Source organism: Bos indicus x Bos taurus, chromosome 3 (genome assembly GCF_003369695.1).
Source record: "Bos indicus x Bos taurus breed Angus x Brahman F1 hybrid chromosome 3, Bos_hybrid_MaternalHap_v2.0, whole genome shotgun sequence".
Lineage (NCBI taxonomy): Eukaryota > Metazoa > Chordata > Mammalia > Artiodactyla > Bovidae > Bos > Bos indicus x Bos taurus.
The window spans coordinates 119,992,967-120,010,724 of record NC_040078.1 but is presented as its reverse complement, the minus strand read 5'-3'; the positions used below and the strand labels follow the sequence as shown (position 1 = coordinate 120,010,724).

Genomic DNA, 17,758 nt, shown 5'->3' with positions numbered 1-17,758 from the left:
GTGGGAGGGTTACGAGGGGCCTCTCGAGGGAGAAGGACTTCGGAAAAAGTGGTTTCCTTCAGAATAGCAACAGAGGAAAGAGTGGAGGAGGAGCGTGGCCAGGAGACATAGAGGACCCCCCGTGCACATGTGTCTTCACAGCAGAGGGGCCTCCAGCCCTGAAACCACGATGGAGAAATTACTGGGTTGAGCATCGCCAGGTGGGACCCAGCTGTCAATCTAAACAGCAACCTTTGCTGGGCCACAAGTTTCCAGGGCTGGGAGACATTGCACAGAAATGTGAAGAAGGTCACAGAAGACCAGGTTGTTGCAGACTAACACCTCCAGCAGGAGCATCACAAAAGTCTGGACAAAATCTGTCACAGGAGTCTGAATACGGCCTCAGAGAGCTGCCCAGGAGCTGAGACTGAAGGAGCCAAAATCTCAGAGGAAAGGGAGGCAGAGGAGGAGGCCACCACTCAGCATCTCTTCTCTCCTTAGAGCATGTGCGGATTTAAGTCTGGGCTGAAGAGCTGAGAAGCCAGGGAGAGCTTCCAGCAGTCCTGTGTCTTTAGGAGTATAAGAACTCGGGCTTACAGACCTCAGAGCAGAGGGTCCTGATAAGCATCCAAGTTTCCAGCTGTAATCACAGGAGGGCTTCGTCCTTGTAGTGCTGGTGAAGCAGAATAGACACTCCCCCAAACCCGGCTCCCCTGGAGGCTCAGATGGTAAAGCATCTGCCTGCAATGCAGGACCCGGGCTCCATCCCTAGGCTGGGAAAGTCCCCTGGAGAAGGGAATGACTACCCACTCCAGGATCCTTGCCTGGAGAATTCCATGGACAGAGGAGCCTGGTGGGCTGCAATCCACGGGGTTGCAAAGAGTCAGACAAGACCGAGCCGCTGACACTTTTGCTCTTCTAGCTTTCCAGAACATGAAGATCAGGTTTGAATCATCTCAGGCATGGATTACAGTGATCTGCCTCCACTGCCTGCCAGAACCAAAAGGCAGTCTTCCCTAGAAGAACAGCATCATCGAGATCCTGAAATTATCCCTACAGTTTTTTATATTTAACACGTGGCTTTTGTTCAACACAACCAGGTATGTCAGGGGTATAATCACTTGGCAAAAAGCTGCATGTAAGATAAAACAGACACACGCGCCTCCCTGCCCGTCTGGCTTCCAGATACTGAAGTTATCAAACACGGACTTTGACACAGCTGTGATTAGCACGTTCAAGAAGATGGGTGGCAAAGTGTGGACCTTCACCACAGAACCGGATGCTTAACAGAATGAGAACCACGACATGATCATCTTAACAGAGTCAGGGAACACATTTAATGGGATTCAAAACCCATCCATCGTTAAAAAAAATCTCAGCATGCCAGGAATGAAAGAGCACTTCCTCAATCTGATAAGAGGCGTCTATGAAAGACCTGAGGACTGCATCATACTTAACGGTGACATTCTTTCTCCAGTCGGGTTTGCCATTAACAGAAAGATGGCCACGCCCACCACTTTTTTTCAACTTTTTTCTGTAGGTCTTTAGCCAGTGAATTAAGGGAAGAGATGAAAGTCACTGAGACCAGAAAGGAAGTAAAACCGCTGTTATTCACAGATAGTGTGATGATGTGCATGTAAAATCCCAGTGCTTATCAGTCTGTCTGTCAGGGTTGCATGATCAAAAGTTGATATATGAGATTATATTTCTATATACTAGTAATGGACATAGAAAAATGAAATGGGAACAGCAAGGCATAATATCAAATCCAGGAATTAGTTTAATCAAAGATGTGTAAGACCTCTACACTGAAAACTACAAAACACAGCTGAGAGGAATTAAGTAAAGAAAAAACGGAGAGATGTACCATGTTCATGGATAGACAGCTGGGTAGAGTTAAGATGTCCACTCTTCTCAAACTGATCTATAAATTCAACAAAATCCCAGGCAAAGTTCTACCAGGGTTTTTTGGGTGTAGAAATTGACAAATATGATTCTGAAATGTAAATAACCAAACAATCTTGAGAAGAAGGATTAGATGGGAACGCTCAACATTACTTCATTACAAGATATTAGAAAGCTACAGTAATGCAGGTTACTGTAGCAGGTTTGGTGAAAGGATGAACAAATCGGTCAGTCTGCACAGATGAACAATATGATCAGGACACATACACACACACATATGATCAGTTTATTTTTAACAAGTTGCCAAGATCATCCAAGAAGAAAGGAAAGTCTTTTAAAAATTGGAGCTGAAACAACGGGATATTAATGCAAACATTAATGGACCTCAGTTCCTGTTTCACACCACACACCCACAGTTTTCACACCGTCATGTACATCAGAATCACGAGGACGGATGATTAAAATCCAGAGTTTTGGCCCCATCCACAGAGTTTCAGATTCAGTAGGTTTTGGGAAGGCAGCTGAGAATCTGCACGTTAAGCAGGTTCTCAAGTGATGACTGACGCTGCTGGTCTGAGGAGCACGCTGTGAGGGGCTCTGCTGTACAGAAAAACCAGCTTTAAGTGGATCACAGACCTAAGAACTGGAGGGAAACACATCGGATACTGTCTCGTCCTTGGGCTGGGCCAACATTTCTCAGACAACACTTAGAAAATACTAACCATAAATGTTTAAAAAATTTGCTAAACTGAATATTGCCAACATTAAACTTTCCTGTCCATCAAAAATGTTGGCAACAAAATGTGTACACAGATCACACAAACGTGAGAACATCTGTCTGACAAAGTGCTTGTACCCAAGATACGTGAACTAGAAACCCGTAACCAAAATGGGAAAGCCCAATAAAAGTAGACGATAGCCCTGAACAGACACTTGACAAGATAAGGGATACAGATGTCTAATAAGCACATGAAAATGTGCTCAATGCCTTTTATCATCAGAAAATGGCCAGCAAAACCACAGAGGCAAGTAACTCCACACACTGAGAGTGGCAAGGCGGGTGATGCCAAGCGCTGACCAGGCTGAGCAGCAGCCGGAAGCCGCCCACAGTGCTGGCAAGTGGAATGATTCAACCACTTGGGAAAACTGCTTGGCAGATTCTTTAATGTTCGAGAACATCTACCCCGTGACTCCACAGTTCACTCTCAGGTATTTACTCAAGAGAAATGAGAATATCCGTATAGATTTGTACATGCGTGCTTGTTGCAGTCTCGGCTACCTCCAAATCGGAAACCTAAAAATCCAGCAGTGGGGAAATGGGTAAAAGATGTAATTTATCCACACGACGGAATATTACTGTGCTGTCAAGAGCAGGAGCCTTTGCCACACCTAACAACAGAGATGACTCAAAGACGTCATGTTGAGGGTGAGAAACTGGGCCCCAAAGTGTGTGCACCCCACGACTCCATGTGCAGCAGTGTCTGAAGCTGGTGAAGCCAGTCCACGGTGGCGAGGTCAGGGCAGGGGACGCCTGGGCGGCCATGCCACCGGGGCGCTTGCTGGGCTGCTGCAGACACTCTGCATCCTGACCACGGTGGTGGCCACACCAGGGCTCACCGCTGAGCTGTGCACTGGCTTTACTCAACGTAGAGATGCGTCAACCAAAACAGGGAAAGGACAGGACAGAGTCTGAGAAATAGGAAGAGGCTAGCCTGAGTCCCGAAGGTGACCGGCCATGAAGTCTGAATGCCACGGGGGCCCAGGACTCTGCAGGGACGGGTTTCCACGTGCACCACCAAGGCTGGAGTCAGGAGAGAGCAAACGGGCCGCAGCGTCTTGTGCTACGGAGTCTGACCACCCCCATGGAAGATCCACGTCGGCAGATTTGGGAACGGATGCACGGATGCAGCTGTGAGCGTGTGACTGGGCAGCTCTGTTGTGTGGCCGTGGCCCAGGAAGGAGACAGACAAGATGACGGAGGGGCAGGGGAGCCTTTCCCTAGAGTGTGTGAGCGTCACTGGGCCCGAGGCCTTCGACCCTCTGAGCAGGGGGGACCCAGCCCCTGGGTGCTGGGCCCAGGCCTGACGTAGACGTCCTTTCTGTGTGCCGCATCCCCATCCCCTACCTCCCACACCGGGAAGCCGGCTTCGAGTCAGCCAAGTTGGGCAGCCTGAGGTTAGAAAGCCTACGTCCGAGGGCCAGCGCGGCTTCTAAATCCATGTGTGCCCGTCCACCCCAGAGGCGGGGCGGCCCTGCCGGATGGGGCTGGGGACTGGGAACCCCACGACCCCCTCACCTGGCCCACCTGCTCCTGCAACTGGGCCCGTTCTCGCCGGAGTCGGGTTGCCTGACCCTCCAGCCGCTCCAGCCGCTCCTCCAGCCGCCCGCAGGCCCGCTGCAGGCCCCTCCTCTCGGCCCGCAGGAGCTCCACCTGCCGCTCGGCCTGCGCCAGCTGCTCCCGGGTGCCCGCCTGCCCCTGTGCCAGCGTCTGCTGCTGCGCCCGCAGCTCGTCCCGCTCCTGCTCCAGCTGCCGGGTGGGGGGGATGGGGGTGGTCTGTGTGCAGACCCAAGCCCCACGTGCCCTCGCCCCCAAGTCCAGGAGTGGATACGGTGGGGAGGAGGATGGACGAAAGGGGAGCCCTGAGTTCGGGGGGCCGGGACTGGGCTGGGGCTCACGGCTGCTCTGGGGAAGCGGGACCCGGGGGAGGTCCGTCCCCCTGGGCTCTCGTCTCACCTGCAGGACGAGGTGGTTCAGGGAGCCTTTGTCCTGAGCCAGCGCCTCCGTCACAGCAGCCATCTTGGCCAGGGAATCCCTCTGCTCCACCCCCTCTGCCTTGAGCCGGCTCACGAGCAGTTCCAGGTCAGCTTTGCTGGACTCGGCCTAGGGCGGGGAGGGCAGAGGTCACCCAGCAGGGAAGCTGGGATGGGTTCTAGATCTGGGGGAGCTGCGGTGGGGTGGGGAGTGAGCTGCGCATCATGGAGGCATGCAAGCTGGAGCTCTGGGGGGCCTGGAAGTGGTCCCGCAGTGGTGAAGCCCCAGGGGTGGATGGCGGCCCCTGGGTCCAAGGCTGCAGCCGGGGAGGCAAGCGGGCAGCCCAGGGAGGGTCCCCCAAGAGCAGCTTGGCCAGCACTCAGGGGACGGGCCAGGGCACACTGGTCGGGGACCAAGGAGGCCACCCTCAGGCTGGGGCCGGGGAGGACAGGGTAAGGTGGGGTGGCGTGGGGACACCACTGAGGCTGGGGCCGGGGGGTGGCCTGTGAGCCCAGGCTGATGAGGAGGGGGCGGGGCAGGGCGGCTGGGGGCGCACCCGGGCCAGGGCGCCGTGCAGACCCTCCCTCTCGCTCTCCAGGATGTCCCTCTGCAGCCGTGCTGAGTCCAACGCCTCCTGGGCTGACACCAGCTCCGTCTTGAGCCCCGAGACTGTGCCCTCCAGCTGCTCCAGGCGCCCTTGACTGAGACCCAGAAACAGAGGGCAGAGGGCATGAGGCCACCTCAGGACGAGAGCCGGGCCACCTCGTGGGGCCCGCAGTCAGGGTGACCGCCTGAGGCTGCCCCCAAGGCCCAGGGCCCTGGAGGAGCACGGGTCCCCTGCAGGCCTGGAGTAGCTGCCCGGACCTGGGTGACAGCTTGGGCCAGGAGAGGGCACCCATGCTGGGGCCCACCCCAGCGGGGCCCCAGGGATTGGGGTGGGTTTGCCCGAGGTAGGGGGTCTGGCACTGGCTGGACTTGGGGTGGGGTGTGAAGGCGGTGGGTGGTGGTCAGCGTGAGAGGGTCTGCTGTCTCACTAGCACCCCCTGATGAGGCTGGTCCCGGGGGTGGGGGGACGCGGGGCCTGGGGGCCGAGACGCCTGCTGGAGGCCCACCTGCTCTCCAACGCCCTCCGGCCGCGCTCGCCCTGCCGCTCCAGCGCCTCCTTCTGCTCCGTGCACTGCCGGAGGCTCCTCTGCAGCTCTGCGTTCCTGGCCTCCAAGCTCTGTTTCTCAGCGTGGGACGTGGCTGCCTCCCCCCTTAGCTCCTCAACCGTCTCCTCGAGAGCCGTCTTCTCTCTAGAAGGAGGCGAGGCCAAGGCTGGGGGTCCTGGGCACATTCGCACCTCTGCCCAGCGCCTGGGGGGCGAACAGGGCAAGGGGGCCACAGAGGCCGCTCTGGGCCAGGCTCAGGGACACGTGCGGACCACCCCCAGCTGGTTTGTCCAGGCAGGGTGGCTCCTGGGTGTGGGCCTTGCGAGAGCCTGTAAACCCGGAGGGCCGACCCTGGGGTGTCCCTAAACTCGGGCCTCTGCCCCCGTGCGCTAAGCCCAACCAGTCTGGCGAGACCCCGTGGGAAGGAGGGAACCCCAGCCTGCCAGGGGCCCCCACATCTCCAGGTGCTGCTCACCCGCCCTGACAGCCGACCCTGGAGACCCGCACCCTCGTCAGAGCTGAACTCACTGCTGACCCCCACCCAACCCCGAGGTCCCCTCTGCAGGTCACCCGCCAGCCAGGACTGGATCTCAGCTGTTGCCTACCCGGCCGGGCCCCAAAGCACCGAGTCCTGAGGCCCCAAACGCCTCCTGACTCAGCCTCTCATCCCCTTGTTGAGGGACTGCTGGGTCTGTCTCTCCCAGACCTCAGGACGCTGCGGTCTAGCTGCTCGTGGGAAGGCGGTGTCCCAGCGAACAGGCCCCCGTGGCCCCGCCCCAGTGACCGCTGCTCCTCAGCAGGCTGAGGTGGCCCTGCCTGCCCTCCCCACACCATGTCTCCGCCCATCGCTCCTACCGGAAGGCCCTCCCGAGACCTCGCAGACTCCCCCATTCCTGCCAGGCCTAACCTGCCTGCTCCCGTCTCTGCCATGGTCTGTGCATGAGCAGGACTGGGTCTAATCTTCCCTTGGACCCCCTGTCCCAGCACTGAGTGCACTGTCGGGCCCTCCAGAGAAGGGGTAGCCCCGAGGGACCTGCAGGCCCGACCCCCGGGTGAGCGAGGGGAAGCACGGGAGGCTGTCCATCCGTCCCTCATGGCTGCCTCCTGCAGGAAGCCTTCCTGGGCTGCCAGCACGTTCCCACCCCATACTCCGGCTCAGGCAGCATGTGGGTCTGGGAAGCCCAGGGCTACCGATGCCAGGGGTTCTCTTCCCGGCCCTCACCACCACCCGCTCCAGGAGAGTCAGACGTGCACAGAAGCATCCAGACAGCCTCCTGGCCAAGTGCACCAGGAGACGCCAGACCCACGGGACACACCAGGAGGGCCGGCAGGGAACTGGGGATCCATGGGCCACCTGCCAGGGATGGCCCAGACCCCTGGAGGACTCTCGGCAATGGGAATGGAGCGGCAGGGCAGAACACAGCCTGGTCCCAGGAAGGGCGTCTGGGAGGCGGGCCGAGGGGCAGGGCTCGTGCTCAGCCTGGGCTTTGGGAAAGTGAGTCCTGGACGCAGCCCAGATGGGCCCAGAGCAGGAAGAGGGGTGCTCAGTGCAGGCAGGGCTTTGGGGTGAAAAGGGGAGGGAGGCAGCCTCCATCTGGATGTTTTCACTTCTGCTCCTGGAGGGCCTCATGGAAGAGGTGGCCCTGCCTTCCCGCCTCACCTCCCCAGGAGCTTGTTCTCCCAGAGGGCCTCGTGGAGGAGGTGGCCCTGCCCCCCGCCAGCCTCACCTCCCCAGGAACTTCTCCTAGAGGGCCTCATGGAAGTTGTGGGCCTGCCCGTCGGCCTCACCTCCCCAGGGGCTTGCACCTGCCTGCTCGCCTCCCCTCCCCAGGAGCTTCTCCCAGAGGGCCTTGTGGAGGGGGTGGCCCTGCCCACCAGCCTCACCTCCCCAGGAGCTCGCTGGTCATGCGGCTCCACTGTGCCTCCCGGCTCTGTGCCTCCAGCTTGCCCCGGAGGTCCTGGCGCTCCTCCTGCAGGAGGCTTCTTGAGGCCTGCAGCTCCCGCTGGCTTTCAGACAGCTGTTCCTGGAGCCCTGTGGCCCTCGCCTCGGACGACTCCAGCTGCTGGCGCAGCTCCTGCCCGGGAGTGGGGATGTGGTGAATCCCTGCGGCCTGGCCAGGCCTCTGAACACAGAAGCCAGCCGGGGCCCCTACTCCCAGAGAAAGGACGCAGTTCCGACCAGAGACGCACTGCAGGGCCAGCCTCCTGGGGGTCAGCCTCCTGGGGGTCAGCCTCCTGGGGGGGGTGGTCAGCCTCCTGGCGGTCAGCCTCCTGGGGGTCAGCCTCCCTGGGGGTCAGCCTCCTGGAGGTCAGCCTCCTGGGGCAGCCTCCTGGGGGCAGCCTCCTGGGGGGTCAGCCTCCTGGAGGTCAGCCTCCTGGGGGCAGCCTCCTGCGGGCCACGGGCAGGCCCATAGCGGCCCTTCTCAGCCTGGCAGGCTTTTGCCTACCTGCTCCCGCTGCCGCCACCTCTGAATGGCCTGCCGCACAGCCCACAGTGCTGAGTCCGGGTCCGCCGGGGACTCAGCCCTCAGGGAGTTCCCAGCATGCAGGGGGCTCCCCCGTTGGCCCTGCGCCCCCTCGCCTTCAGCACCACTGCTCCTTGCCAGCTCCTCGCTCCCCGCATCTGCCTGGGCCACCTTCAGGGAGCAGAGAGGATGGAGCTAAGGGCTGAGGGCATACGGGTCCTGCCAGACCATCTCCCAGGCCAGTGTGAACCGCAGGGGCCCTGTGGCCCGTCGGCTGCCCGTGTGGGAAGGACCCAGCTGGGCCTGCACCTGTGTGATGCTGTCCAAGAGAAGCCGCAGGGTCTCCACCTCCGCCCTCGAGTCCTCTGGGGCCGTCGGGCCTCCGCCGCCATGCTGGGACTCCTGGAGGGATGGGGGGTGGGGGAGGCTGCTCAGCGAGGCCCAGGTCCCCACACACCAGCCACCCTCTCCCAGCCACGCACCAGTCTCTGCACGTCCATTCTCAGGGAAGAGATGGCTCTCTCCTTGCTCGCGTTTTGCTCGGTGAGCTTCTCCACCAGCAGTGTCTGTTCTGCGAGTCTGGGGACAGCGGGGTGGGGCAGGGCTGTCCACGCGGAGATCAGAGCCCAGGGCACTGGGGGCCTGGGAGCCCGGCTCTGTCTGCCTCCTCCGTAGTGCCGTTGGCCACCTCTGATCCCCACTGCGATCAGACGCCCCTCTCCCGCTCTAGAAACTTCAGCGGCTCCCATTGTCTCGGGGGTCAGTGTAGACCCTGAGTTCAGCATCGAGCTCCCACCATGACCCGGACTCAGCTCGCCAGCCCGGTGGTGAGGCTTCCTCTGCCCACCTGCCCTGGTTGTGCCCTGCCCCTCCCTGTGACTGCAGCACCTCTGATGGTTTATTGTCTTTCCTTCCAGCTTCTTCTCTGGGGCCACCCTTGGGCCTCCCTATACGCAGAGCCCTGGGCGCCCACACACCTGGCCTGGAGCGCCGCCTTCTCCGCGGCCCAGCAGCCCTGCAGCTGCAGCATCTCCCGCACCTTGTCCCGCAGCTGCTGCTCCAAGGCAGCGGCCTCACTGCCGGCCGTCAGCCGCAGGTTGGAGCTGAGGTTCAGGCAGGCCGTGTGCAGGCGCCGGGCCATCCTGGCCACATCCGCCCGCAGGTCAGCGAGGCCCCTGCGAGACCAGGGCGCACCCGGCTGAGCCTCAGGAGTGTCTGTGGGCTCAGCCTGGGGGCTCCACGCTGGCTGGGACAGGCGGGGTCTGGTCTCAGGACAGCGGTCTGCCCACCTCAGCAGAGGACCCACAGGTGGCCTCACAGCCGGGCAGGGCTGGGCCGGGGCTGGGCCAGGACACACAGGACGGGCTGTCTGCCTGGAGTGGGACTTGGACTGTCTGAGCCTCAAGGGTCCACGACAGACAGGTCCTGGCAGTCACCAAGGGTGAGGTGCCTGGCCAGGACCAAGCTCCATGCAAGTCCGCCCGCCCCTGCTGACAGTGGCTCCCTAAGTGGCCTACCCGCTCATGGCACCTGGCCCCCTGCCTGACCCGCCCTGTACACTCGGCCACCTCCCCCAGGGTGCCCTCTGTCCCCCTTGGGCCAGCGGGTGGGCACGCACTTCTCGGTGGCTGCACGCAGCTCGGCCAGGCGTCCCCGGAGCGCGGTGACCTGCCTCTGCAGGAGGGCGTCCTGGGGCTGCCCTGAGCGGGCGCGCCCGGCCTGCAGGCGAGAGGCAGAGGCCAGGCTGAGGGGTGGGGGGCCCGTGACCCCATTCACCCCCACACCACTCCTCCGGCACCGGGGGTGGGGAGCAGACCTCGTCATCAGCCTCTGTGGCCCCTTCTCCTCCCCAACAATCAGACTGCCCCCTACCTGGGACAGCGCTTGGCTCCCCTCCCAGAGGCTGTAGGGGTGAGCGCCCCCAGCTGCAGAGCCAGGACCCCCTCGGCCTGGTCCCCCTGAGGGTGAAGGCAGCACTCAGCTGGGGTGTGGGCGGTGGGGGTGTGGGGGTAGGGGGTCGGGTGTGGGCGAGAGTTGAGGCAGCAGGATACAGCCCCGTGTGGTCAGCGAGGCCAGCCTTGCAGGGAACTGCACTGAAGCCCAGACTCAGAGTCCCGGCCTCCATGCCGCCTCCCCAGCCCCACGACCAGGGCCGGGTCCTGAACGCTGAGCTCAGAGGCCGGGCTCTGCAGGCTCCCACAGCCCCTCCACCTGGTGGAGCCCCAGTGATTTTCCATGTTGCTTCAGACAAAGCCAAAGGCCCTCTGGCTCCAGACTCGCACCCCACCCGCCCCTTCACGAGGCCTTTGCTGAGCCCCCTCCCCGACCCCCACTGAGGCCCCCCACGAGCCCAAATGCCCCCTGCGGTGCACCGTCTCCTGGAGCGGCCCCCGCCCACTGTGGTCATCGAGAGCTTGGGTGACACGGAGGAGTGGACACCGGCCCCGCCTGCCCGACACTGATGGAAATACAGGACACGCCAGACTCCACAGCTTCTGAAAGCGAGGCTGGCGGCCGCTGTGGTAAGGGACACGCAGGCCAGGGACGGGGAAAGCTCCTGACTCGAGAGCGACTTGCCAAACGCAACTTGAACTTGTTTCTTTGACCACAGGGGCTCCGAGGACGTAGGGGAAAGCCTGGGTCCTCTCAAGGGGGAGTCTACTCACCTATAAGAGTGACCCCCCCAAGTTGCATTCCAAGCAAGGTGTGCTAGAGACAGGCAGACCCGCACACACACGAATACACACACACACCTGCCTGCAGGGGCTGTAAGCAGATACAGTGGACAGGGAACCAGTGTGCACACACACAGATACACACACACACACACACCTGCCTGCAGGGGCTGTAAGGAGATGAACCAGCACACACATGCCCACATGTGCACACACACACACACACAGACACACACCTGCCTGCAGGCACTGCAAGGAGCTGCAGTGGGTGGTGAACCAGCACACACATGCACGCAGCCTGTAGGAGGGGCAGTGTCCCCCCCAATTCACACGTTGAAACCTAATCACCCGCGTGATGGTATCTGGAGGTAGGGCTTTTCAGCTCCACCCCTATGAAGGGTGTTAGTGCCCTTAGCAAAGGGGCCCCACGAGCTCTCCCTCCCTTCTGCCGTTTGAGTGGACAGCCAGAAGGTGTCATCGGTGATTCAGACAGCCCTGCTCATCCTCACCAGCCACTGAAAGGGCTGGCACCTTGATCTTGGGCTTCCAGCCTCTAGAGCTGTGGGAAATGTTTGTTTATAAGCCCGGGGCTGGGGTACTTCTGCTCCAGCAGCCTGGAGGGACCAAGACAGGAAGGAAAAATCTTGGAGATTTGGATTTGGAAGCATGAGTTAGCCTCCGTGCAGTTTTCAGCCTAATTCACAAAACCTGGGTGGTTTTGAAACAGTAAATTTAAGCTGGACATTTACTTCCATGTGGCCCCAAAGATGATCAGAGTCCCTAGAATCTGCCTGAAGCAAATGAAAATCTTTTTTGGAACATACCATTTTCATTCCAGGTTTCAAAGAATTTTCAGAGTTCCAAGGATAGTACACGGCTCTTAACTGAAGAAATCAAACCACCAAAGACACAGAGGAGCCCAGCACCATGATCAAGAACCAGCAGAAACAGTACACTCAGACCTTGAAGGAGTTCAGATATTGGAGCATCAGAAACAGCTACAAGACAACTGCTCTCTGGCATGCGCCCCACTCCAGCGTTCTTGCCTGGAGAGTCCCAGGGACAGTGGGGCCTGGTGGGCTGCCCTCTATGGGGTCGCACAGAGTCGGACACGACTGACGTGACTTAGCAGCAGCAGCAACAAACAGAGCAGGGGCTGGAAAACGTGAGACTAAGATATGCAGAGAACAGAATAAAAGCAGGAGCTTTAAAGATGAAAAATACAGTATTAGAAGTTACACCAAATAGGCAGGTTTAACAGAGATTGGATACCAGGAGAGGAAACTGATGAGCAGCAGGGTGGGCTTGAACAAATTACCTACGACATAGACCAGGGCGATAAGTAGAGGAGGCTAAGAGCGTAGGAAGGAGCCCAGGAAGCGTGAGGTGCATGGGGCAGAGGGGAGGGGAGGGGACGGGTGAGGAGGGGTGGAGAAAGGAGGGGTGGAGGGGAGAAGGGAAGGAGGGGAGGAGGGAGGGAGGGGAGGGGAGGAGGAAGGGAGGGAGAGGAGGGGAGGAGCAGAGGAGGGAGTAGGGGAGGGGTGCAGGAGGGGGGACTCGGGCAACTGTGGAAGACAGAACAGCGGCTTCCCCAGACAAAGGGAGAAGGAACCCTGATGAGCAGAAGCAGAATAAACAGAAGTCTGCTGTCGGAGGTCACAGGAAGTCACAGCAGAGAACCCCCAGCGGCCAGAGTGTGATGCCCGCCAGAGGAGTCAGGGGTCAGTGGGTGTTGGTGGGCTGGAAGCCAGGAGACGGAGCCAGGACCTCGTTAAGGTGCTGAGAGAAGCCACTGCCAGCAAGTGGGAGAGGCGTTCAAGGCCAAGGGGGAGTAGAGAGCCTTGATCGGTGGCGCCAGACTGGACCCAAGTCTGCCTCCGGGGCGCCTGTCCCGCCATCCAGCTGAGGCTGGGGGTGAGGTGTCCGCCCTGTCTCACTGGCTCCATGGCAGTCCAGCGCCCTGTGAGGACTGATCTGATCGGAAAGGCCGTGCCTTCTCCCCACACCCTCCTGTCCCGGGACAGCTGTCTTGCAGGAAGAGCCATGTCCACAGAGCAGGGGCAGCCCCTGCTCCACCGGGTCCATGTGGGAAGAGCTGGGATGGCTCCTCTGCAGTGGGCTTGTCCGAGGGACCCCCGTGCAGGGTCAGCCTGGACCCGGGGACCACCTCAGCCTCTGCCCCATGGCCAGGGAGAAATCCGGCCCTGGAGGCCGCTGGCAGGCGCTGGGGGGCATCCAGGGCAGATCAGGGAAGGTGCGGCCGGGCACAGGCACGGCTGACAGTCTCAAGTCCTGCCCTACTTCACACTGCGTGTCCTGCAGCTGGCGACCAGCCCGCATGGTCCACACGGCATTGCCGCTGCAGTGAGGCTGAGGCCACAGCCCCGTGCCCTGACCCCAACCAGGGCTGAGGGTTTCGTAAGAGGCCGCGGGGTTCCTGCTGGCCCGGGAGTCCGGCCCACGGAGACTCATCCCTCTGGCACAGGGCAGCCACATGGGGCCCAGGGCTCAGCCCTCACCCGACTTCCCAGTCCAGCCCTGGGCTCCTTCTCAAAGTGGGGGGCTTCCCACCTGGTGTCCCCCACTCCGCAGATGGCTGTGGCCAGGCCGAGCAGGGTCGTGGTGTGGCGGGGGCTGCCACCAGCTCACCCCCTCCCAGTCCTCGCTGTCCACCCCCACGTCAGCCGCGGGCACCGAGCCGGGCGTCGCCCTGCCCATAGGCAGGAGCTGGAGGGCACCTCTCTGTGGGTCCGGCGCTGTGCTTCTCGCAGCTCCAGCTCGGCCCACAGACGGGGCACGCTGCCCGTTGTCCTGGCCAGCTCCTCGGCCAGCCTGTCGTGGGCCTTCCTCAGCTGCTCCAGCTGCTCCCGCAGGAGGGCGTTCACCTGGGAGAGGCTGGTGCTCCTGGATGGGCAGGGATGCGGCAGCGTGATTGTAGGCGGGCAGCCTCCCCTCAGACCCCCAGCCCCCAGACCTCCTGGGCTCAGATGACCCCAGCTTGATTGTGCAGCCCCACCACTCTTAAGTGGTGCTGACTGCCTGCAGTGGCTCCCCCGCGGACAGGGACAGAAAACGGAGGCCAGCTTCAGGTCCCCCTCTGGCACCCCGCCCCGCCCCCGACATATCTGCTGTCCTTTCCTCCCTCCCTGAGCTCCCTGGTTCTGCCCTCACGACTATGGCTGCCGTTCACTCCAGGGTGTGGAGGTGAACCCCAGACCAGCAAGAGGGTCAGGGCTTGGGAGCCCCAGCTGAGGGAACCAGGGCTGGGAGGGAGGCACATTCCTGTAGCGGGGTGGGCTGGGGGGGAGGGGTCAGGTGTGCGCCGGGGAGGGGGCAACCCCTCCGTGACTGTGGGCCTCTCCCCGCAAGGCAGACCTGTGTGTGGCTGCAGTCGGGGACCCCAAACCCTGCAGAGCCCGCACTTCCTGGCCAGGCCGCGAGCCCATGGGGGTTCCTCTGCTCTTCTCCGCTCTGGGGGCTTCAGCCTCTTGGAGGTTTATTTTCTGCAGCCCCTGCCCCTACCCCCCGCTTCTCCAAAACTGGTTTTCAAGATGCTTTTCAGCACTGATCCTTTGCCAGTGTCCCTGAGGAGGAACCAAATCTGGGAAGCATGCCACAGACAGCTTAACCTTCCTGGGTCTGGCGACGGAGCCGCCTTGGGGGCCCCGCCCCGCCTGCCCCCCTCGGCAGGGACCCTGGTGAGACGCTCTTCCCTCCAGGGGCGTGTCCTGGGGCTTGGGGCTCCCTCTGGGGGCCGGGGGTGACATACAATTACCCACAGTGCTCAAATGAGCCTGGTCGTGACCACAGAGCGGCTTGAAGCCAAAGGGGCCTGGGGGGTCAGGGCTGGAGTGGGAAGAAGAGTGGGACTGGGGGCAACTGAGAGACACCCCAGGACTGGCCAGGCCAACCAAGGCTCACAGGCAGCTCTGGTGCCCTGCTTGTACCACGGGCCAGAACCCCTGCCCCAGCTGGTGTGGGGGTCTGGGGAGGGGCAGGCCAGGGAGCAGACTGAGGCCCAGGTGTGCGGCCCCCGCCCCGCCCTGCTCTGCACCCCCAGCTCTGACTCGGAGTCTCTCTGGAGGAGTCGCCAACAGTCCGGGGCACCTGCCCTGCCGGCAGGCTCCCTGCAGCCCTGCCGGCCGCGCCCGCCCGGCCTCACCTCTGCTCGGCCGCCTCCAGACGGCCCAGGGCGTCCTCCAGGTCCATGCTGCGCTCCAGCTCCGACCTCCGCAGCTGGGCCGTGGTGGCCTGCAGCCGGGCCTGCAGCTGAGAGGGCAATGACCCACCTGGCCGGCTGCTTCCAAGCCCTGCGGGCCGGGCGGCTTGGGCACAGGGCCCTCCCAGGGATGGTGGGAGGCTCCGGGGGTCTCCAGCTGGGTGGGGGTTAGGCTGGGGTCAGGGGTGCGGTCGAGTGGGGTGTGGTCAGAGGGGTCAGGCTGGTGGTGGGCCCCACGGCTGCCCTGCGCCTCGTGCCGCGGCTGGCTGAAGAGGCCCCGCGTCAGGCCAGGTGAGGGGACATGGAGCCGGCCTGCAGTCACCCGCACTGCAGTGAGTACGCGTGGGGTCCCACCCCGCCCCTTCTGCCTGGGCTTGACCCTCTGTCCACCCCAGCCCCTCATCCAGCAGGGGGACAAAGCCACCCCACCATAGGTGGGCCTGCAGCCCCCAGGTGGGTCTGGTGGCAGGGAAGCCCCTGGAACTGGCCCAGACCACCGGTGAGTCTTCAGGGCTGAGCTGACGGCAACCTCGCTCTGAGGGAAAGAGGCTGCTGGAGGCCGGGGGCACCACCCAGATCTGCACCCAGAGCACATTCTGGGGGTCCGAGGAGGGGCTGCAGCAGGCCCAGGGGGCCGGCTGGCGGGGGCTGAGACAGGAAGACCAGGAGCACGGAGGGCCCCCCTGCGGCGGGGCCTGGGGCCCAGGAGGCGGGGAGGGTGGGGCTCCCCTGAGGCCCGCGGAGGGGCTGGGGGACCCGCGGAGGAAGGAGACAGAGGCCTACTGAGCAGTCACGCCCACCCCCACGCCGCCCGCCTGTCTCCTCCGGGGCACTCAGGGAGACCAGGCTCCTCCGTGGTCCGCACAAGGGGTGCCGGATGTGTGCAGGGGGGCGGGCGCGGCCTGGAGCTGGGATCTCACTGACTCACTCGGTTGCCTAATCTGGCTGCAGGGCTTCTGTGGCTTATATTCCCACTGGCCTCTTGTTCCCAACATCTCCCCACCCTGTGCTAGGAAGATGCCCCCACCCCCAGCTCCACACGGGCCGGGGAGGGGGAGGGCAGCGAGCTCATCCAGTGCTTCCGTCCCGCTGGTCCTGCCCGAGGAGCTCCCTGTGGGGGGTGGAGGTGAGGACGGGGTGGGGGACCCCTTCGTGGGGTGGGGGTGAGGATGGGGTGGGGGGGCTCTTGTGAGGCTGGGGGGTGAGGATGGGGGTTGGGGGCCTCTTGTGAGGCTGGGGGGTGAGGACAGGCGTTGGGGCTCCCTTAGTGGGGTGGGGGGCCTCTTGTGGAGCTGGGGGTGAGGACGGGGGGACTTTGTGGGGCTGGGGATGAGGATGGGGGTCTGGGGGCCTCTTGTGGAGCTGGGGATAAGGACGTTATCCCTTATCCCCAGGGAGCTCCCTGGGGGGTGGGGTGAGGACGGGGGTCTGGGAGGCCTTCGTGGGATTGGGGATGAGGACAGGGGTGGGGGGCCTTCATGGGGTTGGGGGTGAGGACGGGGGTGGGGGGCCTTCGTGGGGCTGGGGGTGAGGACCAGGGTCCGGGGGGCCCCTTCGTGGGGCTGGGCACACCGCCGACCCCAGGAAGCCCTTAGGACCCTCGAGGAGGCATGGCCAGCTGGGGCCATCACGCTTTCAGCCCCGGTCACTGGTCACACCAGAGAAAGGGCCAGACCGGGTCACCTCTCAGCCCACAGCGCGGCCCTGCATGACTGGGACCTGCAGTGAGCCTGTTTCTTCATCTGGGGTCGTCCGTCCCGTCGCATAGAGCAGGGCGCCGTGCAGACACAGGGGCTGTGAACACCCCTGCTGTGGGCCTGCCCCGTCCTGCTCCGAGGCCACGACTTGGGGCGGTGGACACGAGACAGAGGCCCTGCCCGGTGACCTCCATCACCGCTCTGCCTCAGTTTCCCCACCTGCACACCCGGAGGCCCTCCCGGCCGCACAGCTCGGGGCCTAACGGCCTGTTGCTGCAGCCGGTCACCCTGGCAGGCCCTGTTGCCGCCGGGGGCACTGAGGGTGTGTCCAGGGCCTGTCTGTCCACCTCGGCTGTCAGGGGAGAGGCTGGGGTGCAGTCACCTCCTTCCAGCCTGCCCACCTCCCCTTGGCAGGCGTGGCCGCATGCTCGGGCTGGGCAGGGCGCTGGCCCCACGGGTCGGGACTGTCCCGGCCGCCCCCCAGGGCTCTGGGCAGACAGGCACAAGTCATTGCCTAAGCTGGGTCAGGGCCCCTGGGCACCATCCTGCCTCACCTGCCCACTCTAGCCTGAGTTTCTCTCTCTGCGGCACAGGGTTCGGCCATGGCTGGCCACTGTCGTCCCCCTGCTGGCAGGCCCGTGGGTCACCCCAGGGCAGGCTGCCAGGCGCCCTGAGCACTCACCCGCTCATTGACCGTGTGGTACCTGCCGGCCAGCTCGTCCCGCTCGGCGCCCGCCTGGGCCAGTAGGTCCTCCAGCCGGGACAGCTCATCCTGCAGGAGCGTGTGTTCCTCCGGCCCGGAGCCCAGGGAAGCCAGGGGCTCCCGCAGCCCTGCAGGTGCAGCAGCAGGGTCAGCCTGTGGCCGTCCAGCCCCGAGTCCAGCAGCCTGTCCACCTGGCCCAGGGGCCCCTGGTG

At 62.7% G+C, this 17,758-nt stretch overlaps 1 protein-coding gene across 6 annotated transcripts in view; it reads right to left on the bottom strand.

Moving 5' to 3' along the window:
* The window catches only part of CROCC2 (ciliary rootlet coiled-coil, rootletin family member 2), a 68,718-nt gene that overhangs the window by 37,029 nt on the left and 13,931 nt on the right, over positions 1 to 17,758 (bottom strand). For 5 of the 6 annotated variants that reach the window (XM_027538155.1, XM_027538158.1, XM_027538156.1 and 2 more), the window contains exons 3-15: positions 17,526 to 17,674; positions 15,090 to 15,196; positions 13,666 to 13,831; positions 9,871 to 9,971; positions 9,230 to 9,427; positions 8,735 to 8,831; positions 8,562 to 8,654; positions 8,235 to 8,423; positions 7,672 to 7,862; positions 5,749 to 5,931; positions 5,193 to 5,337; positions 4,619 to 4,765; positions 4,181 to 4,411 (exon numbers count right to left, since the gene is read on the bottom strand). In XM_027538155.1, the coding sequence (XP_027393956.1) occupies positions 4,181 to 4,411; positions 4,619 to 4,765; positions 5,193 to 5,337; positions 5,749 to 5,931; positions 7,672 to 7,862; positions 8,235 to 8,423; positions 8,562 to 8,654; positions 8,735 to 8,831; positions 9,230 to 9,427; positions 9,871 to 9,971; positions 13,666 to 13,831; positions 15,090 to 15,196; positions 17,526 to 17,674 (1,997 nt within the window). The remainder of the gene's footprint in view (positions 1 to 4,180; positions 4,412 to 4,618; positions 4,766 to 5,192; positions 5,338 to 5,748; positions 5,932 to 7,671; positions 7,863 to 8,234; positions 8,424 to 8,561; positions 8,655 to 8,734; positions 8,832 to 9,229; positions 9,428 to 9,870; positions 9,972 to 13,665; positions 13,832 to 15,089; positions 15,197 to 17,525; positions 17,675 to 17,758) is intronic. The other variant, XM_027538157.1, reaches the window with a different exon arrangement.